Source organism: Grampus griseus (genome assembly GCF_964374135.1).
Source record: "Grampus griseus genome assembly, chromosome: 2".
Lineage (NCBI taxonomy): Eukaryota > Metazoa > Chordata > Mammalia > Artiodactyla > Delphinidae > Grampus > Grampus griseus.
This window is the reverse complement of record NC_139018.1, coordinates 159,179,916-159,207,269: the sequence shown is the minus strand read 5'-3', so window position 1 is coordinate 159,207,269 and position 27,354 is coordinate 159,179,916. Positions and strand designations below refer to the sequence as shown.

General features: G+C 40.0%; 1 protein-coding gene across 13 annotated transcripts in view; it reads right to left on the bottom strand.

Moving 5' to 3' along the window:
* PARD3 (par-3 family cell polarity regulator) overlaps positions 1-27,354 on the bottom strand; it is a 638,153-nt gene that overhangs the window by 362,674 nt on the left and 248,125 nt on the right. For all 13 annotated transcript variants that reach the window (XM_082648190.1, XM_082648201.1, XM_082648198.1 and 10 more), the window contains exon 3: positions 23,437-23,617. In XM_082648190.1, coding sequence (XP_082504316.1) covers positions 23,437-23,617 — 181 coding nt within the window. The remainder of the gene's footprint in view (positions 1-23,436; positions 23,618-27,354) is intronic.

The window sequence follows — 27,354 nt, the reverse complement described above, 5'->3', positions numbered from 1 at the left end:
CTTGTTAAGACGATTCCATAGATCTCAGGTCACGGAAGATGAAATTCAGCCTTTCTAGCGTCCACCACCACGCTTCAGGATTCCACGTAGCAGGACTGCACTATGCTGAAACTTTCTTGAGCTGCGCTGAAGACTTCTGGTGCACTCTCATCACCTCGTGTGTGCCTTCCCTCCAGCCTGGCCACCTGGATGCATCCCTTACAGAACACCCATAACACCTTTGCTAAACCACACGTCAGATGTCATGACTCAGAACGGTTGGTACAGTCGGGTCACAGGACATCAGATTAAGCCCTGGCACCTACCCCCGTGATCTGAGTAGCACCTCTCCACCCTACACTCAGATCTAGCTGGAACGCTCTGAAGTGACCAGAGGCCACGTACTCCTCCAGACCTCGTCCTTTCCTGCCCATTCCACCCCATCTTCACCACTCTAAGGTCAGCCTGGAGGGTACCACCTTCTCTAAGGAGTACCCATGGTTCTGAAAGCATAAGTGACACCACTCCTTGTGTTAATTTCACTGATTAGAACCAGTACTCTCCCATCTGTCTCCCTCATTAATCTTAGAGGTTCCATCCCAGCAAATGTTTGCTAAAATGTTGTTGTATAAATAAAAGAGATGAACGAATGTGACTATCCATCCACCTCCATCCTTTTCACATTGATTGTCTCAAGTATTACAAGGGCAATCTTTTTAGCAAAGAAAAAACAATTACAGATATTAGATGGCCAGAGGAGACCAAAAAAAAAAGGCGGGGGGGGGTGGGGGTTTCTCCTGGGAGAAGCTCAAAGAATTGTTAATTGACATATTGGTGATAAACTCTCTCTGGCCAAGAATCTCAACAACATTCTACTAATTTTTTATTATTAACTTTGCACTATTGTTCTTCACGCAGTGTGCTCTCCAAAGAGAATATTTAAGTTCAAGCAAATCCAAATTAATTCTTCACATACAATTTTATATGTTTATCCATATCAAATCCTTTATATCACTTTCACTGTACCAATTTAGTTCAACAATCATGTAAATCAAGTTTTGAAATTATCAACTTCATCTGACAAGTCATCTGTCTTTCAAAATTGTTGACTATTGATTGCATTGGAGATATTCTCTAAATGCTCAATGCCCTTTCTCCTTTGACATTTGTCTTCTGTTATTTTATTAAGGATTCAAGTACCTCAGTAACTGTCAAGTTAACTTTTGATTAGCATTATTCTCCCGTTCCTTTATTTCATAATACTATACGAAAGTGTAATATTTTTCTCCTAACTAGGGACCAGCTTTTCCCTAATTTCACGAGCCAATTTTCTGTTACATAAGGATGTACATCTGAAGGTCCTCTACTATACTAGACTTTATAATTAGTTCACTAGCACATTAAACATCATCAACCACTTCACAATGGCAAGGCCTTTCTTAGCTCTCAGGTGTTAAACTTCCACTAGAGTCTCTACACTTCATTTTGCTCATATATAGACTCTTCATCTTGAACTTGAATCTTCATGGTACTAAAAGCTATACAAGAATGTATCAGAAGTCATTCACGCAATACAAATATCTACCGAGCACCTACCGTGTGCTAGGCACTCTTCTAGTTGCTGCCATTAAGTGATCCCTCGAGGACTGTACATTCTGGTGATGTAGGTCACCAGAGAGATCCCTTGTACATTTCCCTCACTGAGAGGATGAGAACAATGGATAAACAAGTAAGTGCAGATGATGTCACGAGGTGATCAGTACTGTAAAGTAAAATGAAGCCGAGGAAGACATCAGGGCTGCAGAAAGTGGAGAAATGCTAGTTTATCCCGGGGGAGTCTGACGGCGGCACTGCAAAAGCATTTGAATGGCTCATTATCCACTTTCCTGTCCTGAGTGTTCCAGTTTCAAATTAATTCCTTGTACACCCTGGCTATTCATAAAGCCGTTTGGCCCTGGCCGCTACAAGGCGGCAATAAGACTGGATGGTTCCAAAACATATGGCCGCATGTCTGTTTGTGTTACCTTCAAAGTGCAGAGGTCTCTCATTGCTAATATAATCCATTCCTCCTTCCCTTGAGGAAAGAGCCATGTAAAGCAAATACGTCCTGATCATTTATAACAAGCCAATTAAGTCTGTAATCACTAACATTCGTTGATCATTTACTATGGGTCATGCATGTGCTAAGAACCTTATTGCATTAATTGATCATCTCCTCAGAACAAGGCTACAAAACAGGTTACATTATTACTCCCATCTTATAGGTAGGGAGACTGGTGTTACAGGGTTAAGATATCTTGGCTGAAGTTAACCTATCAGTAAGTGGTGGAGACAAATCCAAGCCTTGATAGTCAGGCCACAGAGAGCATGCCCCTCTCCAGGAAGCACGGAATCCTGCAACACCAAGAACGGAAAGATCAGGCTCTGAGTTATTCACACCTTCCTCAACAACCTCTACCATCGTGGTCTCACCCGAGGCAGGACAGCAGCAAATGCATGTGAGCTGTACTCACGCACTCACACCGAACCTCAGAGCTGCAGAAACATCACTGTCACTGAGCCAATGGCTCACCTGATGTTTGGACCTTTGTGATCCTTTCCACAGGTGAAAAGAAAGGTCATGAAAGAACTTCAGAATGAAACAGGTTCCCTTTAGCTAGGACTGGCAAACAAACGATGCTTTTAACTTCATCACAATTCATTTTATTCTTAGGGGATTTGTGGGGAGGAATGAGGAGTGGCACAGTGAAGGGGGGGACCTCATGGAGAATGTGTGTGTGTGTGTGTGTGTGTGTGTGTGTGTGTGTGTGTTTGTAAAACTAAACACTTCATACTTCATATCTACGTAGGGAACATTTATCTGGATTAACAGGTTCAATCTGTATGTTCACAGTATGTCACTACAATCTTGTGAAATAGGCTATATATTCACCAAAAGAGTCTTTTCAGTCAAGTACATACTCAATTTAGGATAATAATGCCTGGAATTAAGGGCTAACTTAATAAGGGCTCACTCAATAAGGGCTAACTCTCTTTCTCTCACCTGCAGCCCTCCTTTATCTGACCTTAGTAAAAGGTCGGAAATCCAGGTCAGTACTAAGGTTTTCCCGTCTCCACCTCACACTTGTTTGTACATTCTTTGAGTTACATTTGTGGCTCCAAATCTTCACTAGTCATTAGAATGATCTGGGACTATCCTGGTAAATGCTGATTCCTGGGCCGCCCACCCAGAAATCGTGAAATTTGGGTCTAGGGTGAGGGTCAGGCGTTATTTTTACAAGCTCTCCAGGCAACTGTAACTGCAACCAAGGCGGGGAATCACTGCTCTAGGCTGGAGAGCACTGCACATCCATCCTAAGAGATCTTGTTAAAAATACAGATTCTGATTCAGTAGGTCCAGGGTGGGGCCTGAGAGGCCGCATCTCTAACAAGTCCCCAGGTGGTGCCTTGGAGTAGCAAGGCCCCTATCTGTGCTGCCCAGTAAGTAGCCATTAGCCACCCCGGCCTCTTAAATCCCGTTCCTGGGTCTCCCCTGCCTCATTTCAAGGACTCAACAGCTGCATGGGGTTAGTGGCTACCACGGTGCACAAAATACACGTCACTGAAATTTTTTTATATATAAACAATTTTGTCAGACACTGAATTTAGCTTAGCAAAAATATAATTAATCATTAGTTCTACACTCTCAGTTTTATTAACTTTTAATCACTAAGAAAGGATAAGACATAAGGCAGTCCTGCTTCTTTTTAACTTTAATTAGAAAACATTATATAGAGAGAACAATTTTCCAACTTATTTGATATAAGGAAAATAACCTACATTTTCTAAGATTTCATTGGACTTTTTTATGTAATATTTTCATGTGTGCATTTGCACATTTTGGGAATCATAATACATGTCCATGACTCCCCAAAGAAACAAAACAAATATTTACAGAAGAAATTTTTTATTAAAGTGCTATATTTGGAATGAACCCACTCTGACAATTCAAATCCTACTGCAAATCTGTACACAACATAGAAACTTCCAGTAATAATTGGGGGAGGGAATATTATTTTAAGAAAACCAAGCAACTGCTTGGCTGCTTTTTAATTGAGGAGATAAAGCACTTTAATATAGATAACACATTTCTAATATTTAAGAAGCACTTTTACAACTATAAAGCCACGAACTTTACCCATAACTCTGACAGCCTGACAAGCAAGCAAAGAGAATTCAACCCAATAGTAGTTTCCTAGGCAACAAGCACAGATACGACCAGTGGAAAAAATGAAAAGAAGGAAAAGCATTGAAGCATTTCCAGTGGGCTTGAGAAACAGATTTTAATTGTCAAAATGCCACAAAGACAACAATATTGAAAATCATTTCACTGAAAACGATTCAAAGCAGAATGCCATTTTCATTATGGCAAACGAGGTGTGGAGAAATAGAAAAATTAGTTTCCTTTCCTTTGCTCTGAATTAAGTAGGGATGGTAATCAATCTTGTTTGATTTTACAAAATCTATCTACATTAGTATAGATTTTTAATATGCCTCTTACTTTTCTCCACAAATGTGACTATCTGCTGATTCAACGTACAAAAGAGAGTCACCAGGATGACGGGGTAGCACAGGATACAGGGTGCGTCTGGGCATCCTCTGTTACAAAGACATGCTCATACATGCTTCGGTCTTACTTCAAAAGTAAACCACACACACACACACACACACACACACACACACACACACACACACACACACACACAAAAGTAAACCACACACTTCACAACACAGATTAAAATAGCACTGGGTTGTCCATATTCTCACCAGGCTTCTGTTTCCTCATCTATAACAAGAAGGGCTTGGATTCAAACTCAAAAACCTTTCTGGCTCTAACAGCTTTTGACTTTTAGAAATAAAGTATAGAAGGGCTCTTTTGTCTAAAAACATTGAAACAAAACAAACACTATATTCTAAGCCATTTTAAAACTTTTTCTTCATAGGATCTAAACGCTGACAGTTAACCTTTAGAAAATAATATTATAAATGTCCCACTTCACGGGTGTTAAAATGTCTACATTTTACATCAGCTTTTGTAACCATGATGGCATTTGCTCTCATATCTAAGTCAGGAACATTTACTTGGATTAACAGAAATGTGCTGGATGGTCATAATTTATACTTTCACACAATGTGCCACTACAAGCTTGTGAAATAGTCTGTATTTTCACCAAAAGAGTCTTTCCAGCCAATCGTTTAGTCAATTGGAACTTAGGTTGAATTGATCAAGTAATTCAGGCAAAACTACCAATTTAGTAGTTGCAGGCAAATGTCCCAGAAGTGTTTTTCTGATAATTCACCTTTCAGTGATTGGTAAATTAAGGGAATGAATAGCAAAATGGGGCTTCCAAACAAGAATATGTTCACTGTTTTCTCTTTTTCTATCTTGTCTATCCAACAAAGCCAGATAAATACATTATAATCCATTCGCCAGAGCCCTTGAACTTTATTAGATCCCATTTAATGCCCTCATGCTCCTCTGGAATTGCCTCCATTCACTTACATTGGCTTTTCTTTTGGCTTTTCATCTTACTCTCTAGATTCTTTTCCTGTTCACTCTTCAGAATACTGAGTATCAATATACCTCCATAGAAATAAGCTCCTTCATACGTGATATGTGTAAGATCAACTGAAAGAAAATTTAAACACTATGGCCATTAAAAGAAAAATGAAAAGAGTAAGTGCTAAAAGAACCTCATAGGTAGACGGACTGAAATTATGTGCACGTCTGCGAGGAGGCTGACAAAGCCTGTATTTGGTCAGGAAGTTTGAAAAGGAAGGAAATGTTAAAAGATTGATCTTGCTTCCCTTTTCACATGAGTGCCAGGGAGCTAGCCCAAAGTTTTGTGGACTTAAATGTATACTATGTGATAGATGGTACAGACATACATTACATAGAGATAAAATTTTCTTTTCCTTTGTCTTAGTTTTCAACTTACAGTTTCCTTTTTCACAACTCTCTATTTTTATTTTCTAATTATTGTTTTTATTGTTATTTTAGAGACCAACATAAATCCATGTCTACTAGATAATCAGAGCACATATCTAACATTATTGGGTCTATACAGTATCAACAATATATTTATATAAAGGATGGTAAGCTTTAAAGTATCAAAATTAACAGGATATATACAACTGATTCATTCTAACACGTCTAGAACTTAATATACTCAAAAGTATATGTTGAAGAAATTAGTTAATTGGCATTTATTTATTCCAAGCAACAGTATTCAGATTATACATCACACATTTCACAAGAGGCCTGGGACTGAACACTGGTCTTCCTTTATGAAGAAAAAAAAGTAACATCAAACCTTTGAAACCTCAAATTTCAAAAAATCTCATATGCTCTAAAGCAAATTATGGGTAAAGACGATAATGACCTAAGTGTAGGATCTTTACAAGAGATTAAACAATGATTTGACAAACCACAATCTTTTTGTGCTTGCATTTCTAAAAAGAGAAAAGGGAAACTCCTATTGAAAAGAAATAGTATGCAGTATCTTTACAAATTAATCATAAGATTCATTAAGAATAAACTGGCTATCAGAGAGCTAGCTCCATGTCAAAACACATTAACTGAATTAAAATATCTAAAATAAAAATCAAATATGTTGGGGCTTCCCTGGTGGCCCAGCGGTTGCGAGTCCGTCTGCCGATGCAGGGGACGCGGGTTCGTGCCCCGGTCCGGGAGGATCCCACATGCCGCGGAGCGGCTGGGCCCGTGAGCCATGGCCACTGAGCTTGCGCTCCGCAACGGGAGAGGCCACAACAGTGAGAGACCCGCGTACCGCAAAAAAAAAAAAAAAAAAAAAAACCAACTATGTTTCTATGACAGCTAAGTGACTAGAAAAGAGCAAGCAGGAAAAGAACCCTATCTTTACTTCTCATCAGGCTAAAACTTGAGTGGGCTGCTGTGTACCACTGGGTGTGCATTGCCAGCTATGCTACTGCACATCCCGGAAAGGGTAATCATCACAAAGGGTTTGCGAAGATAGACAGTCATAGCTCAGGTTCATCTTTACCATTTCACACAACTACAGGCATAGGTATGATATGAAAGATCATATCCTCCCGCTATGGGGGAGGGAGGCTATACACATTTTTTAGTACAAACATGGTCAAATATGAACATTCTCTTTCCCTCCTTTCCCCAATTCAGCCAGTGTCTCAATGTTGCTAATCTATAGATTGATTTACCTGTAACATTCTCTCTTCCTCCTCCACTGACTCGCCCCAAATTTGCTCCAGGCCCCGCACAATTGGAATTGCCTGCAGTAAATACCTACCAAACTTGCCTTATTCCACTGTTTTTAATCAATTCAAAACATGTGACTTGTTTGTGCTTCACACAGGTGAGCTCCAGAGCTGGCTCAAACATCTTAGGAGAAAAGTTGAAGTTTTCAGAAATTTTTGAGAGTTGGTCGTTAAACAGAACCATTATTAAAATTTAAATTATATAAACGTATAATTAAATAGATTATATTAAAAACAAAGGCAATACTCAAAACACAGCGCTTCCAGCTCCTTTACCACATGTTGTTACATATACTCGTGATGCATCAATTGCATCCACGTGGTGGAAACACTATAATGGCGCATTTCTCTCCAATTCTGTGTTCAGTGACATGATACTGGGAACTTGACATTGGCCACAGTGAGAAACCATGGAAATGGGCAAATGCTACAAGCCAGGTCTTTTTTGGTTTCAGAGATTCAGCTGTTAAACAGTTACCAGCACACCAGTGGATGTGGAGACAAATCCCCTATTCCCCTGGAGTCACCAGAAGCACAAGGCACTTCAGGACCACACAGCAAGTCTGTGCAGTCAGGAAAGACCCACCAGCAAGACTGTCACTTGAGCAGTGCCCCGAGGGATAAGTTGAGGTGAGGCAGGTGGGCAGTGAGGACAGAGAAGCAGCTTTACCACACTCAGGGGGAAACAGGGTGCTCGGAGCCTGAGACCCACCCAAGAAACTCAAGCAAGGGAGCTGAGTACAGGGTAGAAAAGACAGAAGCAAAAGAGTTCTCGTAAACCTTACCAAAACTTACCAATATCAACTGTATTAAAAAATACTGGGAAGCTAAGGAAAGTTTTGAAGCATTGGGGCAGAAGGAAGAGATGTGGGTTTCTCAACAGTCACTCCTGCTATGAGCAGAACGGACTCCAGGGCTGCCCAAGAGAGGACACAGAGAGACGGGCCAGAGACAGGCCCGGGAGCTTTACTTTCCTGATAACAGAGCACCAATAGCAAAAACCTTCTTCAGCATGCTGCAGTATCATTTTTTATTTATTTATCATTTAAACGCATGCTCAACTAACAGAAGCATTATTAAACACATACAAGCCTCCAATAAAGATGTTAAAAAAATAAAGATAAAAATGCCTCCATCAGATTAAAAAATATATATATACAAGAAATGGTAAATTCTAAACTACGAGACAATACAGATGTATGCAAAGCTTCAGTATTCTGTGTCCCCACGTCCCTGATCATGACCCAGCTGCACAGACCGCCACCGACACCAGCCTTGGAAGGTGAAATGCGGCTCATCAAGTCGCAAGGCTTGGTGAGGCTTCAGGAGCTGGGGTCAATGCCACTAGGGACAGCCAGTTCGCACAGACCCTTAAAGACCCCGGCAGCTCCGGCCGTGACCAAATGCCCCCACGGTGTCCACTAGAGACAGCGCCCTGGCCACTCAGTTTCACCAGGGGCACATATAAATGCCAAGCTCACTAACTGAGATGCCAGTTCTTCTTCACTAATAGAACAACAACAAAGCCCTAAACCATGGGCTGCAAGCCATTATAAAAACACCCTGGGGCTTCCCTGGTGGCGCAGTGGTTGAGAGTCCGCCTGCCGATGCAGGGGACATGGGTTCGTGCCCCGGTCCGGGAAGATCCCACATGCTGTGGAGTGGCTGGGCCCGTGAGCCATGGCCGCTGAGCCTGCACGTCCGGAGCCTGTGCTCCGCAGCGGGAGAGGCCACAACAGTGAGAGGCCCGCGTACCGCAAAAAAAAAACAAAAACAAAAAAAAAACACCCTGGATTCCTCTGAGGGATTCCTACCAATACCCGCATGCTGGCAGCTCTGTGTTCTGGCATCTACTGACAGCCAAGCAGAATGTCCTTCAGTGCTTCTGACATCTGCCCAGGACGACCTCATCACACTCACAGTCATAGTGCCCACGGAAACACTAGTTTGTGTGTGTGTGTGTGTGTCGCTGCACCACGTGGCTTACAGGATCTCAGTTCCCTGACCAGGGATTGAACCCGAGCCCCAGCAGTGACAGTGCCGAGTCCTAACCACTGGACCGCCAGGGAACTCCCAACACTAGTCTTATAGTTGCCTAAAAACTTCATCAGAATTCAAATTAAGGAAACTTGGAATTGACAGGAAGAACCCATGCAAATTAGTGCCCCTAGAAAGATTCATCTCTCAAATAATCAAGAGTAGATTCACTACACTTTCAGGCATCACTTTGAAAATACATCGGGATGCTCTTTTTTTATTTTAATTTATTTATTTTATTTATTTATTTTTGGCTGTGTTGGGTCTTCGTTGCCGCGCGTGGGCTTTCTCTAGTTGTAGCGACCGGGGGCTACTCTTTGTTGTGGTGTGCTGTTTTCTCATTGTGGTGGCTTCTCTTGCTGTGGAGCATGGGCTCTAGGTGCGCGGGCTTCAGTAGTTGTGGCACGTGGGTTCAGTAGTTGTGGTGCACGGGCTTAGTTACTCCGTGGCATGTGGGATCCTCCCAGACCAGGGCTCGAACCCGTGTCCCCGGCATTGGCAGGTGGATTCTTAACGACTACACCACCAGGGAAGCCTGACCAGGGTGCTCTTAATTTTAACTTACTTTTAGGCTTAGCAAAATAAAATCAATGTACCCAAATAGCAGTCTTTGAATACCTCTTCCCATTAACAGGACAAGACTGCTTTGGGAAGCGACTGATTCCAGATGTGGGGCAGAAAATATATAAGATGAGCATGGAACACAGTTCATGGCAGAAAGCAAGGATGCTGTTATCAAGAACACTCAGGAGCCAGTTTAGAGAGGTCCCACTGCCACGAACATGGATGATCTGAGCAGCAATAAGAACAATAATGCAATAGACTGAAATAACAACTATACTAATGCTTATGGGTTCTTACTGACTTTTTTAAAGAGGGAAAAAGGAAAAGTGAAACCAGGAGATGCTAGCCAAGAAAACAAACTCATTATTATGAAAACTGATAAAAAGACAGAATTGGGCATGTGGTCTGTTCTTCCTATACAAAGGATATCTCAGGGTAACAAACTAGTTGACAAAAAAAAAATAAATTATCTTTAGAGAAATTATGTGGCCAATAAACGAAAGAACTGGAATATCAACATGCTGCAAGCATTAAAAAAAAAAATAATGGATCTAGGCAATAATCACCAATGCTGCTAAATATCGCACAATGAGAAACAACCAGACTTCATTTGTCTCTTCAGTGCACTGTACAATACCACCTAGAGATACTGTTGTCAAAGACTCAGACCAGAATCAAATCAAGACTCTATATCTAATAACTACCAGTTTATAAGAAACACAGGGTATGTAAGAACATAGTAGATGCCACAGGGATGGATTCAGCTCCAGACAGAGGAAAACTACCAGAAAATCAGTCCAATTTCAATGAGTAAATTGCAATGTGTATATGTGTGTGTGTGTATGCATACATATACTCATACCCATATATAGACACATGCAGACACACACAGAGAAAGAGGAACTTATAGACTAAAAGAAACATATCAATCAAATGCAGTGTGTAGATTTTCTTTGGATGCTGATTTAAAGAAACCAAATATGAAACCACATTTACAAAATGGAGTAATTTTAATAATAATATTACATCACATAGCATTAAGAAAGTATTGTATGGGGTTATATATTTAAAGTTTTACTTTGTAGAAATATATACAGTACTGAAATGTTTTCAGAAGAAATGATGTAAGATCTGGAATTTACTTTGAAATAATCCCATTTGGGGAAGTATAGATGAAACAAGATTGGCCATAAATTGATAATTGTTAGAACTGATAGTTGGGCATGGCATTTCTTTACACTATTCTCTTTAATCTTGTATATGCTTGAAATTTTCTACAATTAAAAAATTGAACAGGGCTTCCCTGGTGGCACAGTGGTTGGGAGTCTGCCTGCCGATGCAGGGGACACGGGTTCGTGCCCCAGTTCAGGAAGATCCCACATGCCGCGGAGCGGCTGGGCCCGTGAGCCATGGCCGCTGAGCCTGCACATCCGGAGCCTGTGCTCCGCGACGGGAGAGGCCACAACAGTGAGAGGCCCGCGTACCTCAAAAAAAAAAAAAAAAAAAAAACTGAACAGAAGACAAGTGACCTTGCAAAGGAAAAAATTATAAAGACAAGTGAAAATATGCAATGTAATGATACTGAATAATACTCTTTTTCCCAAATCAGGGTTAAATTTTTTAAAAAGGAAAGCTGTGTAAAGTTGCACATTCATCACGATGGTTTCTTTAATATTTTCTGTGCAACAGATGAGGAGATTCATCTGAATGAATGCATCTCCTCTGAACAGGCTGTGCTGACTTTATATCAATACAACATTTATTCAGAAGAGGCTCAGTTTCACCAAAAAGATTTGCTAAGTCAAGCCTCCTAAAGTGCTGTTTCTCACAAATTAAAGGTCTAAGATGCAACATGAAATTTAACAACATGATTAGTGGGTCTAGATGTGACCCTGAACCCATTTACTCAGATGTGCCTTGACTTTTAAAAGGTTAAGTGACAAGTACTACTGTAGTTTGATTTCTTCCATTTTTCAGAAGGATGAAGCATATTTGATGATAATCAGGTATAGATATAAAGCAGCTGCATTTTCGCACCAAACACCTAGTAAATCTTTTCAAGGAGCAACGGAGTGATAGACAATAAGTAATGGTAGAGAAATGTGAAAAATATTCTTATATTATTTTGATGTCTTAACATTTATTGTGAGAAAACGCTCAAAAATATAACAGTTACCAATAAGATTAGCAGATGAGCTGACAGAAAAAACACAAAATTTTCAAATATGAGTAGCATAAAAACTTGAAGCTTAGAACCCAGAGGAACTGAAAGCAAATTATAAAAAGCAATCAGATGCAGGTAGAGAGTCTTCACTATTCATTAGCTTCATCTGATTAATAAGTTCCTTAAAAATCCATCTGGGTGTGTGGCATGTGTGTGATGTGTACTTATTTCAAGGACAGAGTTTATGAAAGTAAATGAAGAAAAAAATCTAGAAAACGTAACATTTCGTTTATTTAGAAACGTAATATATTCATCATACAGAAAAAAACTGCCCCATTAGTTTTATGAGCAATACCTTCACGTCATGTAATAATCTTTAGTATTGCTATGGAAATTTTAAGTTAAAAAGCTCATATCAAAAAACTCAGTTTTCAGTCAGTAAAAAAAGACAATACTTAGGAAATATACGAAAATAAAGGCAAGGAATCACTGCAAATCACACACGCACGCACACCTTTTCCAGACATGTTTAGTACACCACTATCATGACAGTCCTGACTCTTGCATAAGAAAGTAGATTGCATGCATCAGCATTTGTGTTACCCATGATGGTGAAGCATCATTCATTGCAAATAAGTAAACAGGAATCAAGGTCTACAACAGCCAAGTTCCAGAGAATAAAACTGTGTCAGCAGTAGTTACTCAATTTATTTACAGTTCAAAACTGGTTTTTTTTTTTCCCTCTAAGTATATACTCTGTCTTTAAAGTTGGTAAGGGATAACAACCACAACTACGAAACCATTGATAGCTAAACCAAACTTCTCCTCTGACACAATTAAGTCTTATATTAGGACCTTAACAAAAATGCAGCGATTCAGTATGTCTTGATAATAAAGGAAGTGAATGAAGATGGATGACGTAATCATCGAGCAGAGAGCAGTCATTTTAGATGTGGTTTCAGGAGACATTTTTTCTAATTAAGGGTCTCAATTTTCTTCACTAATAAGAGTATTGCATTGGCCCCGAATCAAGCATACCCAATTGAGGATATAGATGTAGAAGGTTGTTTGCGAGGTTGCCTTTTAAATTTACAATCTTGCAGAATGTACGAAAATCGAAATATACATAAAATTGTGTTCAGTGGAAAATATTATAAAACATTTCTTCAGTGCAAAAGAAAATTCCTATTAAAGGAATGTTAGCACCCTGGTATATAAAATTTAAAGATCAAGTACACATTTGAACTTGGATCTGTTGCAATTTTATGTTCACAGATATGAAGTCTTTTATCACATTCCATTATTCAGAAACTGAACTGCCAGAGAGGTACATAAAGCAGCTACAAAATAAAGCAGCATATAAGGAAACCCAGAAAGAGGAAAGAGTGCTGTCTTAGAAAACTTAATTCTTTAAAAGATTGGTAAACGCCCAACAATGCACTTCTTTACAGGCAAAAGAAGGAAACAAGGTGAATACCAAAAAAAAGGTCTTCAGATGAATGTGTTCATGAAGGCTCATTAGAACTAGTCTTCACTTTAACGCCATTCAAAACAGAATTATTAGAAACTTCTAAAAGAGCTCAAGAATGCGAACTGATGGAGGTTCAAGAATGAAAAGTACATCTAATACAAGGCTCCATCAATTTATGTAATCACCTAAAAGTCATTGTTCAGATACTTTATGGGAAGGCCTAGAACATAACTAAACTAAACTAAAGCTTAAAAATACAATAAGTCATGAGGAAGGTAAGAAGGAGAGCTTGAGCAAGAAGAGAGAGTACATAGGAGATAAGGAAACTGCCCGATGTTTTCAGTATTCACAAATTGCACATAATTTTTCTAATCAAAATTTCTCCCTTAGAGTATAAAAGTCAATACTCTGAAAATTCTTTTTAATTATGCAAGAGAGATAAATATCAAACAAATCGTTACATGAAAGTCAAGCAAACAGAATTATATAATAATGGCTAGAGTGATGTTTTTATAAATATTGCTCTATCTGGCTCACCTAAATTAGAAATGGTCTCAGAGAAATACTTCTAATGAGATGGTTTGTCCCAGTGTTCATTACTTTCCTTTCCGATGTACTTACATCAAAATGATCATCACATAAATGTTGTTGGGTCAGACACTGATTGTCGTATCCAGAGTCACCTGATGAGGAAAGATAATGCCCCAAACATAGAGCAATGGAAGTGATATTTTTTTCACACTACCTCACATTATTAATATTATATATTAACTGTATATTGTGTAGGCAGAATAATGGCCCCCAAAGATTCGTTCACATCCTAATCCCAAGAACCTGCCATGTTACCTGACATGCAAAAGGGCCTGCACATGTGGAGTGAAGGCAAAGACTGAGGTGAGGAGATTATCCTCGATTTTCCAGGGGGCTCAACGTAATCACATGAGTCCTTAAAAATGGGAGAGAAGGGCAGAAGGAAAGGGAGGGAGGCGTGACTGCAGAAGAATGGTCAAAGGGATGCAAGGTTGCCAATGGTGAAGATGGAGAAAGGGCCACAAGCAAGGAACACAGGTGGCCTCCAGCAGCTGGAAACGGCAAAGAAATGGATTCTCCCTTCTTTGGGATTCTCCCTTGGAGCCTCCAAAAGGAACACAGCCCTGCCAACCCTTGAACTTTAGCTCACTGAGATCCACATGAGACTCTGACTTATTGTATTGTTTTAAGGTACTAAGTCTGTGGTAACTTGCTATAGCGGGAATGGAAAACTGGTAACATATACACACACAGGAAATTATGAACACCCTGCTCTTCAAAATTTATGTATTAGCTCTGATCAAACTAATTTCCCAATTTTGAAGAAAAGAGGCGCCATGTCTTCGATGAGGGAGAGAAATGAGGAAGGCAGACTGGGAAGCTTTCTGGATGAAGCACCAAGGGCAAAGCCCAGACAGACCGCTGCCCACCTGGCTCTCACCCCCCTCAGAGTGGACACATGATCCCCAAGCCCCGCCCATGCATCACAGGCCCATTCTCAGGATTCAACGCAGTTCTGCTCTATGATTTGTGACTCATCTTTTCTTCTTTCTTTTTTTTCTTTATTTGGCTGCCCCGCGTGGCATGCGGGATCTTAGTTCCCAGACCAGGGATCGAACCTGTGCCCCCTGCAGTGGAGGAGCAGAGTGTTAACCACTGGACTCCCAGGGAAGCCCCTGTGACTCATCATCCACCTTGCTTCTGCCTCCCATTCCCAAATCCCCTTACTCTGATTACATAAGAACGGTTATTATCCAGCATCAGTAGATACCTCCATCCTACTTATGCAAACTGATCACCAGCTGGTTTTTGTTGTTCTAAGTCATAAATCTTTAGGCTGCAACATCTCTGCCAAGCAAGAGAATATTCTTTTCCAATGCATTAACACAAATTCTATATTTAAAATAAACACTTCTCAAGCTGATCTAAATAACAAATTAACCAGTGGATCAGCCATGGCACAAACTGACATTTTAATTAAATGTGATGATGGGCTGAGTGAAGTAGTAATCTGAAATGCCCTTTGGCTCCTGTTCTTTCCATATTATGATTGGTCCTAGACGGTTCCGGTTGTAATTTTCTATCTTTAAACATGGGAATTATCTCTACAAAATGATTTATTTTCCGGAAGGTACATGCTGCTCCTATACCCCTTCCATATATAACCTTACTAAATATCAGCCATAGATATGTGTATCTGTACATACAAAGACTTATTACTAGGGTACCACTATAAAGACAAGAAAACGATGCTCGTATAATACGGTCAAAACACAACTGCAGCCCAGGCAACGAGCTGCTGTAATTGCTGTATTTACTCTCAACTCTGTAAGAAAGAGTTGAAAAAAATAACACAGAGTGGTTGCTTAATCCCCAGAACAGATAGAAAAGGGAGGGTAATGTAGAAAACTGTAGGGATAGAAAACTTTCTACAACTTTCAGAGAGAATACAAATGGAAAGGCATTCCACCAAGGAACAGGCAGTGTGACAGTACCTGAGAATAAGCCAGGTCCATGGTCTGGACCATGTTTCAGACCAAAAGAGAGAAACAGGAGGTGAGGTAACGGAAGCACAGTCCCCTTTTTTGCAGTTATAAAAATTCTAGATTTATTTAAGTTCTGTCAAATGCCAACTGGAGGGAAATATGTAAAGGAAGCATCAAATCTAAGCCACAGAAAGTGCTGGATAGAGATCTCTTTGTGAGAAGGCGCTGTCCTCTCTCACGTGTGTCCTGGAGCACACGATTTCATGCCGCTATGCGCACATGCTGCAGTGCCCAGGCTCTTTACTAAGCAGAAAAACAATTTGCTGAAATGTAGGCAATGAATTGATAAATAATAATTAATAAATTGTTAATTTATAAATCAATATAAATGAAATTTGTAAATACAAAATAGTATAATGAATCAATACACTGATTTAGATGTAAGGTGGTTTTTCTTCAAAACATGGCTATCACAGGGACCACTAGCTGTCCATTTCAGGGAAAAGGCAGAAGGGGTGAAAACCTCAGGGGCACATTTACCAAGCACTCTGTGTCCCTGCAGGGCTGCCTCTCGGTCCCTTCCCATTTGAGATTCACACAATGAATCTGAGAGATGAAGCCAGTCTCTAGCTGGAGACAGGAGCAAACAGAACGAGGAACGCAAAGCCACTTCTGACATTAAAAGCGATGAAAGAATAAATAAGCAAACACAGTTTCAAGAAGATCTATACAAGAGATCTGTATCAAGAGCAGCAAGAAGAAAAAAGAAGATGTTATCTGCCAGGATTTCATGATGACAAAATAATCCACATATGGGTCTCTCTGTGACATGTGCTAATAGAAAAAATAACCTAGATACCTGGTTAGAATGTAGAATGAAAATGAAAAAGAAAGCTTGTTTACAATCTAATCGTATCTGCTCAAACATTTTCATACAATTATTTTCTCTATGTAATGCACTTCTTATTGCCATTTGAAAATGGGCTTTCTTGTTTCAATTTAAATTGTACTTTCTTAATATATTCATAGCTATGTCACTTTTACAAATTTTCAAGTGTCAGTAACCGTTTCTGCACCTGATAAACAGAAAAAAAAATCGGACACATAAGATATATCCCCATACAAAGGCAAGACTGCAAGGCAAGGCCCCAGGGTCAAGTAAAATATGCTAGCCAAGGACAAAAAGAAGTGAGAAATACGGAAGTGACTGGACAGTGGAGACATCTTAGTGGGGTGGGGAAGGAACCTGTAAAACTACTCTTCCCTAGATTTCAGCAGATGTGACAGATACAGAGACTTTGTGCACAAGGAGTCCAGTTCCATAAGGTTTGGGGTGTGGAGATCTCACACAGGTGGTGCCGTGAACACTACAGGAAGCCTTTTCAATGACCAAGGACCGCCTGCTAACTACAGGCCAAAGTCCATCTGATTACATGGGACAGAGAGTTTCTAAAATATATTCCTCCTCCCAGTGGCCCAACAGTCACCACTATTAAGTGTAAAATACTGTATACATCTGTGTGGAGATTTTTTTAAATTAAGTACTTCACAAAGATGTAATTGAACAATGCAGGAAGCAAATGATTATTCTGCAGAAAGATAACTCGGAAATACTGGTGTCAGACGGGAAGTGCAAAGAGGTTCTGACTTCAAGTCTGGTGTCTGGAAATGCCACAATGGTACCCTGACATACAGTAAGTGTCCATACGTTTTCGGCAATAACTCCTCTTGATGGTTATGCCATAAGCACAGACTGTGTTAGTTCACTCCACTGAGCCTCAGTTTCCTGATGGTAAGTAGGGGAGATGGACCTGGAGGTTTCCTAAGGGACTGCTCCATCCTACAAAGATGTGGAAACCTGTCCCCAGCGTCCCTTATGCAATACAGTATACTTATAGCCTCTGTGGGGAGAATCCATGCACATGTCTAGATTTTCGTGTGCTCTGTGGAAGGAAAGGATTCCTGGGTAAAGGAAGCAGATATAAATGACACAGTATGATGAAAAGACTACACTGTTACCTTGTGGAGTGTTAAGTTCCAATGTAAAGACCACATACGAAATTTTTCAGCCCAACGAAGCAACTGATTGCTTACATTTTATTAGCATTTTAAAACCTAACATTTCTTGTGTTCTGGTGTGGGGAAAATATATCTTGTTGTGTTCCCCCCCCCATTTTTCTTAATGGATGACCACATGAAAAGGCAAGTTTAAAAATAATTTTGCGGGCTTCCCGGGTGGCACAGTGGTTGAGAGTCCACCTGCCGATGCAGGGGACACAGGTTCATGCCCCGGTCCGGTAAGATCCCACATGCCGCGGAGCGGCTGGGCCCGTGAGCCATGGCCGCTGAGCCTGCGCGTCCGGAGCCTGTGCTCCGCAACGGGAGAGGCCACAACAGTGAGAGGCCCGCGTACCGCAAAAAAAAAAATATTAAAAAAAATTTTGCAACCAAAATCACCATATGTTGATTGCTGGTTACTTCACTGGAAAATTGAAGGATGAAACACACATCTTTGCGATAGCAGCCATCAACAAAAAAGAAGGCTTTCTTTATGGTATTGAAATGCCATCTCTGGAACAAGCATCTTGGTCCGCAGACAGCGTGCCTGCTGCCGAACTGCTGTCGCCTGACAGCCCGTCTTATCTGCCAAATTGCTCATTAGGCCTGGCAATTGTCACCTGCGCCTCCAGTTCATACTCCAGCAGGGAATAAACATCAGTCTGCTCGCACCATCCTCGGCAGCAAGCTTCCAACACCCCCCTCAGTAGCCCGGCCCCCCCACCTGCAACCCTCCAAACACACTCACCTTGTATACACGCCATTATTTTTAAAATGTCAATTCGGCTTCCAGCTCTTAGAAGCTAGCTTAGCTTAAATAAAGCAAAAAATACAAAAGACAGAGAACATGCAACATAAGCCCCGTATTACAACGTGAAGTGGGCTGACCAATAATTCACTTAATTATTCATGCCAAAAAAGAACACATAAACAGTCTGAATGTAGTGAAGAACGCTCATTTCATGGAGTATTTCTGAGTGCACAGGTGACAAGAGAGCAGAGCAGATCAGAGGAGTCCTCTTCCAATGGGATCTGACCCATCCAACCTTGACTGTAAGTCTGAAAGGAGAGTACTCCAATTTATAAATAAACAATAGAGGTACTGTGGCAACCAGAACAAAGAGGTAGCTGAGAGTACTCCAGGCTCTCTGTCTTTGCTGCTTCCACTGATCGCTGCCAATGAGCGCTCTGACATTCAGAGGCGGATCGATACACAAAAAAGATACAAAAGAGGTACTTTGTGGGCAAAAAGCACCAAAGATATGAAACAGAATGTCTGAAACCCCGTAAAACAACTTCTGATGGAATACTGTTTTTCATTTTGCAGAAGTAAAATATTCACCACCAACCCTGCAATTAGCTAGAAAATTACAATAATTACAGCAATTTTGTATCCCATCTCCAATCCAATTAATAGATATATGACCTTGTCAACATGTAATAATCAGATTGCATCTACAACAAAACTGGATGGGTTTTATATGCTGAATAGAACTTGCACAGTAAGAAGGTAATTATTTGAAATACTGAGAATGCCATTTGTATGCCATGCTCCACTTCACAAGTTAAAAGGAAATACAATAGGAATATTATTTCTATTTTCAGTATATGTTTAAATAAAATCTGGAAAATAGTATTCTAATACCAGGTAATGTTAAGAGAATAGGTCTCTAAACCAAAGATCTTGGATCTCGTAGCAAGAAAAAACCAATCCGTATATTCTTGAGTAAGAAAAAAAATTTAGAGCTCGAGAAAGAGGCGGCGGGGTCGGGGGCACCTAACTTTGACACAAGCCTTGCACAGCAGTTCTTTTTTTTCTTTCTTTCTTTTTTTTTTTGTGGTACGCGGGTCTCTCACTGTTGTGGCCTCTCCCGTTGCGGAGCACAGGCTCCGGACGCGCAGGCTCAGCGGCCATGGCTCACGGGCCCAGCCGCTCCGCGGCATGCGGGATCCTCCCGGACCGGGGCACGAACCCATGTCCCCTGCATCGGCAGGCGGACTCTCAACCACTGCGCCACCAGGGAAGCCCTGTACAGCAGTTCTTGATGTCTCTAAGTTTTCAAAGTTAGGGAGCTAGTAAAATCTTACCAATTAGTTAAAGAGCACCATTTTCAGCAACATTTTGCCAGACGTGCATAAAAATTAACTATAAAATTAACACAGCTCAGAAAGGTTAAAAGACAATCTAATCGGATACTTTGTTTCTCAAAATTTCTACAGCAATTCTATTTCTAGGACTTCTTCCTGCCAAGGAATCTCGAATCTTCAGTCTGGCTCTTCCAAAGGAAATATTAAATCAGTATTCTGGGATGAAAAGAAATCCTGCCATCATTCTAAAGCCAGGCTATCCCCAGAATGTTTGATCTCTATAAAAAGCCTTTGAGAATTAAAAAATAAAAAGATCACAAGTGGGGGAAAAAAAATGCTAGACTTGGTCTCAATGATCTGCTCCAGAAATTGTGCTCCTGGGCACAGTAGGTCTCTCTAAAACTGGATTTGTGAACAATAAAAATACAGTTAAACATCTATCACAGAACCGTGAGGTTTAGAGAGCATGGTTCGGGCCTCCCTGGTGGCGCAATGGTTGGAAGTCCGCCTGCCGATGTAGGGGACACGGGTTCGTGCCCGGGTCTGGGAAGATCCCACATGCCGCGGAGCGGCTGGGCCTGTGAGCCATGGCCGCTGAGCCTGCACGTCTGGAGCCTGTGCTCCGCAACGGGAGAGGCCACAGCAGTGAGAGGGCCACGTACCACAAAAAAAAAAAAGAAAAGAGGAAGAACATAAACTCCTTGATGGCAAGGACTAGGCCATATTAACTCAACTCTGAACTCGGATCACCTCGCACGAGGCCTGGCCAGCACAGACCTACTGTTGTTTTATTTCCGAATGAATGGTATTAATACTGTAGAAAATGACTCATAGGTATTGGGTAACTTTCACATAGTCACCAAACCTTGTATTTAGTAAATGTTTAACACGCATTTACACAGTGCCTGCCAAGGCCATAAAATCTAAATAACGTTAGCAAATAAGAGTCAGAGCTTCTTGCTCTGAATATTTGCATATCTTCCCACTGATGACTGCAAGACAACACATATGCTTCAAGTGTAACTTCCTTTTCTCAATTAAAACAAGGTAAAAGCGATGTCTGGAGTTGAAAACAGCATTTAAATTTTAACACACAGAGCCAGCCAAATATGGGTGGTGGTGGTTTAAAAATCTTGTTGAGTCAGTGAAGTCAAAAGATATAAATGGGGGACTTCCCTGGCAGTCCAGTGGTTAGGGCTCCACACTTCCAATGCAGGGGGCCTGGGTTCGAGCCCTGGTCGGGGAACTAGGATCCCACGTGCCACACAGCGTGGCCAAAAAGTAAAAAATAAATTTAAAAAAAAGATATAAATGGATGGGCAGCAAGCCATTGAAATTCTTCTTAACCTAAAGACAGGACTGGCCTTTCCTCCAACACATTTTTAAGGTGCAGCTAAATTAAAGGTGCACCTTGCTTTGTAAAACACCTGAATAAAAAAACCACAACAGTAACACAGCAAAAGGCTCTGTATTTCATTATATACATTAAGGTGTAATTACTCACATAAAGACGCTGTTTTCCAAACATCAGGCACCTATGAATCCTTGTACTCTTGTTTCATTAAAATCTTCTTTAAATCAAAACTAGGCAATCCATTTCTTAAACACAAGCTTGTGCCAAGAAGATAATCATTAAGGCATGGACTTAATGAGCTAGTATACAATAAAAGAAAAGAAAATGACCTGCACACCCCCTACATATTACTTCATATACCATACATGGTATACACCTCACCTTTTGAAAAACACTGCCCAAAGTTAATCGTACATAAGATTTTTTAAGTAGTGTATCCATGTAGTAATCAAATGTTACTTCCACAAAATCAGTTTAAAATATATTTGTTCATGTATGTGCACAAACAACCTACGTCTCCTGGATACAAGGAAAGATCCAGCTAAAACACCTTACAGTGGCTGTTAATGTCCACACTTCCTTGGAAACATTTTCCACTGTGCCCAGCTCTCACTACGATTATTCTTGTCCAGGCGATAGAAAGCAATTTTAGAAAGTGGTTAACATTGGTCTGCAACCATACACGACCCCCTGGGCATCACATACATATCCCATCATGCAATGTGCCTTTCAATCCTCTACATCTCTATATGGCATACTTTCCCTGTGGTTTCTGATAGATCGTCAGATTTGTTAACTGTTAAATTGACGTATATATATATATATATACACACATACATATATACATACATACACACACACTCTCTCTCTCTCTCTCTCTCTCTCTGTGTGTGTATATATATAATCTATATATATCTATATATCTATATATATATATATATATATATCCTCAAGGGACAGTGGAAGCAGAAATAGTTTATGAACATCTAGAAGCAAATTACCAAAATGCTACAGACTGCTACCAATGTGAAAAGTGGGGACAATGATGCATTTTATAAGAATAAACTATATATTCTAAAAATTATCTAACTATATTCTATATATTATTTTATATATTATTACCTATCTCTATGTGAAGATCTACTGAAGACCACATCACACAAGACTAAATTTTCCACTTGAAAAACTGAAATGTTTCTAGATAGATGTGCCTAAAAGATAAATGATTTTTAAGTTATAAATTTCTTGAAATAGGCCTTCTTAGTCTCAACAATTGTTCAATGATAAGATTATACAATTACAAATGCTAAATAGAATGTTTAGCAGAAGCTCTTCACTGTGAGCTTGGCAGGAATGGCTGCAGAATTCTTCCAGCTAGTGTCCTGGAACTTGGGCACTAGGGACCCTAGGATCCCTACTACACACTCACTAAGACCAATCCTTTCGTTTCTTGAGAGGGCACCTAATAGCAACTCTTCCAGATCCTGAAGATAACAATCCTTGAGGTCCCTTCAGCCCCTGCTCTCCAGATAAAGTTCAAGTAACTGGTATAACCAACTTGATGGTCAATCCAACACACTGTGTTTGGTTTCAGTGGAAGGATGTTGATTATTTCTATCTGTTCTAGCGTTCATACAAAACACATGGAAAGAAAAATGCAGGTAGTATAAGTTTAACTATTATCCTTATTTACCTTTGGTGAGCAATTAAAAGTCTACCAGTCCAAAGTAAAGTAAGGCCAATCTATGAAAACATAAAGAATCTTGCCCCCCTCTCTTGCAAAAGACACTTGCCCAGGTTCTAAACTTAATCAGTTTTTGATATAAACAGACAATGAATTCCATTCACAAGAGCATGGCTGGATAACACAGTCGGCATCCCCGTAACTGAAGACGAAATATGCACTCACTGGCACGGAGGACTGAAGGGGTGACCTCGATCTCACTCGTTGCTTGGTAAGGCTGGAAGGCTGAAACACTGTTGGTGCCGAGCTCACTGCCAAACATCTCCGGACTCTGGGTGCCTGTGGAGCTGGCACTGGTGCCGTCACCTCCGTGATGCGGGTCCTGCTCATCAAACACTGCTACCAGCTAGAAATGACAGGTAAATTTGCAATTATAAACAAAGGCATTTAAAATGACAACCAACAACTTACACCACCTTTGATGTAAATCTACAGAGGAAAAATATGGATATGTACACACCCAGGAATGTTATGTTTTAGGAAAAGAACTTCAAAGAAATAGTCTTGCCCTGAGTTTTGATGCTTTATTTTTATATTTCTAAGTCATACACTTCATATGCAAAATTCTCTGGGTGAAAATAAAAATAAAACGGTTTTATATCACAGAATGCTTAAGGGGATGGAGTGGATTTAAATCTTTTTGTAAATGATATATCACGCGGAAAAGAAAGTGCATATATACCTATATATAATGCATATACATGATATATAGTTTATCCAGCAAAAGGTATAAGGGACCCTTCATATGGGAAGAAGGGTATATTAAAAACTGTGCAATGCTCATTTGTGCATAAGAAACACAGAAAGGATACAAGAAACTAATGAGACGGGTAGGCTACAGGGAGTTAGTAGGAACAGGGTTGAAAGAAAGAGAGAATGGGAACAATAGTGGAGATAATGGGGCGGTAACACTTTTCTGAATATATTTTTCTGTAACTCTGACTCTTAGAACCATCATAATGATTCAAATACTTAAAAGAGAAATAAATAATTGAAATCGACCAGGAGGCAAGGTGGGGTCTGGGGGTCGGGAATCTAAAATGGAGCACAAACAAATAAACCCAGCTATGTTACAAATGAAAAACAGAACCACACGAAAAGGGTGGGGAAGAAAAGAACTAAGTCACTTTACGAAACTTTTTTTTTCACTGTTTAACGTAAGGCTAAAGGCAAAAAGAACCTTCACAGAAATATTGTATTCTAGTTAGTAAAGCTGTCCCTTACAAGCGCATAGTTTAGAAATTCATACTCCACACACACACACACACACACACACACACACACACACAGCAGGAATGAATGAGAAAGAAAAAATATTTTGGCTAATGAGAGCCAAAGTTCTCACCGCCAGAAACAGAAGTTACAAGCAAGGAAATATACTGTAGTATTAGATTAGAATTAGAGGCATCAATATGAACTTGTGGTTTTATAAGGAGGTAGGCCGACGGGTATGGATGGATGTGAATACGTGTGTCCTAGCTCTGTCCAGTGAGAGATCCTAGAAGCAATGACATTGCTTCAATGTCAAATTGCTGGTCCAAGAACCAATGAACACAAGTGGCCAGATCATGGTTTCTAATACTATTCTCCAATAAATGAACTAGAACTCCTTAGAAAAATAGTTAATTCCAGGGTTGGGGACAGAGAAAATATGTGATGAGCCTGGAACACCTTGTGATACTAAAGAACACATCAAAGGAAGCACATCAAAGGGAATTAGGGCCAGCCTTAAGGAGCTCCCAAGGGCCGAAACCATTTGGGACACTTGTAAACGATCAAATAATGAGACCATTAGATTATAACCCAAGATAAACTAAACATCTGTGAGTTCGTAATGATATAAGTAAATAATCGAAGAAATAAATGAACAAATGGTGGAGAATGGACAGCTTTTCCTTCCTGGAGCATCCCAATTAATAAATATGGAAAAAATCACTAAAAGAGAAATTATCACTAGGCAACCTCCACAGTCAGAACTGTCTCAGGCAAGATCTACCAACGGACGCTAACGTTAATGGGTGAGAGTATGGTGAGATATGGGCATATCTCAGAATATCTCCCCGTAAGATGCTTTTTAATTAAAAAGAGAAAGTAGTGTCTGCGGGCAGAAACTTGGCAGACAGCACTTCACCAAGTGCTGTCCCTTCACTTCATCAACATCACGCACCCTCTGAAAGATGCACTGAGAAATACACAACGTCACTTCCGTGGTACTCTTGCCCCAAATGCATGACTTTGGTCTAATAGTGAGGAAACATCAGACAAATCCAAATTGAGGAGCATTCTGTAACTACTACTCTTTAAAAATACCACGGTCGGGAAAGTAAAAGGCTGATGAAATTGTGTACCTTGGAGGAGACTGAGGAGAAATATGAACTGCACTCAGTGTGAGCCCCTTGCCTGGCTCCTGGGCTAGGCAAAAGGCCTCAAAAGGCCTCATTAGTGGGAAAGAGGCGAAATTCAGATGATTAGTTAGCAGGATGGACTCAATGTTATTCGTTTCCTAACTTTGATAACTACACTATGATTATGCTGGACGTGAACATCAGGGATAGATGAAGGGTATATGGAAGCACTCTGTACTATTTTTGTAACTTTTCTGAAATATGAAACTATTTCAAAATTGAAAATTTTCATAATACAGCATAACAAAGTACCATAAAAATTAAAATTCAACCTATTTCTTCTTATAACTAAACAGTGGCAGCACTTCTTTAAAATCTCAAAGAGTAATAAAGTTCTAAGGCACAGAACACCTTGGTCATTCACACTCCAATCCCATGCCTGGCGAAGTAAGCTCAGCCTTCCAAGACAAGAAGGGTCAGGACTGCACACGAAAAGAACCACACCTTCTGCCGCCAATCCAAGCCTTTTCAACGCCAATACTCCGATCAGTTAACAGACCAAAAGGTGTATTCACAGAATATGGAAAGTATTTATAATTACAGTTTGTCATTTTGAACAAATGCTATTGACATCAATCAATTCATAAGACAAAAAAGAAAACCACCATAAGGTCGTAGAGACATGCGACAAACAGGAAGCTCAGAATCCTGCTGTGGCAGCTTATATAATTAGCTGATTAAACAATCTGAAGGAAGGTTAAGTGGTAAGAAGAAATTAAAGTCAGATGAACAGTTGGGCCACTCAACCTTATAATAAGCAACATCAGTGGGAAAAGAAATCCTTAGCAGTTATAAAAAATGGAAAGGTGTTTGTATATATACACTAAAGTTTCCATATACAGTATATATGTGCGTGTGTTGTAGGTATATGTATGTATGTATATATACATATATATAATCAGACTGTTTATCTGATAAGCATCTCCGCATATTAGTAACACAGACAGTAACCCCTGATTCTACAGATCAGGGGTCAGCAAGCATTTTTCTTAAAAGGTCCAGACAGTAAATATTTTTGGAGCTGCGCAATTCAAACAGTCTGTGTCACAACTATTCTACTCTGCATTGTAGCATGAAAACAGCCATACACAATACATGAATAAATGAGGGTGACTATGTTTAAACAAAACTTTATTTACAAAGCAGACGGTGGACCAAACTTGACCCACGGGCCATAGTTTGATGATCCTGCACTAATTTGCTCATCCCTCTAGTAACATCCAATTTAAATTTTTCAATTTGGGAAATAAAACTAGAAGTCAAGGTACCTTGGTAACCCTGATAAGCTAACAATATTCATTTCAAGCTCTTCATCAGGATTTTGAATTTCTATACTTGATTTTAATGTCATCAGACTTCTCACAAGGTGTGCGGCTTCATATGCAGTTTGAAGATATTAAGTTCTGACATTTTGGCGCTTAATTGGAAGCAAATGAAATTCAAGTTTTGTTATTCACTTCTCACCATGATGTGTTCTCTCAAGAATCAAGTCCTTTCTGCAAACTGAAAATGGAGATTGAAAATTACAAAGAACGAGCCTTAAATGCCACACATGATGGAAGAACTTATACACATATATTAGTTTCAATAATTATCTTCAGCATTTTTAGAAAACACAAGAATTATGAAATCTGGACTGTGCCACGAACAAACGCTGTCTGAATTTCAGCGGCAGAAT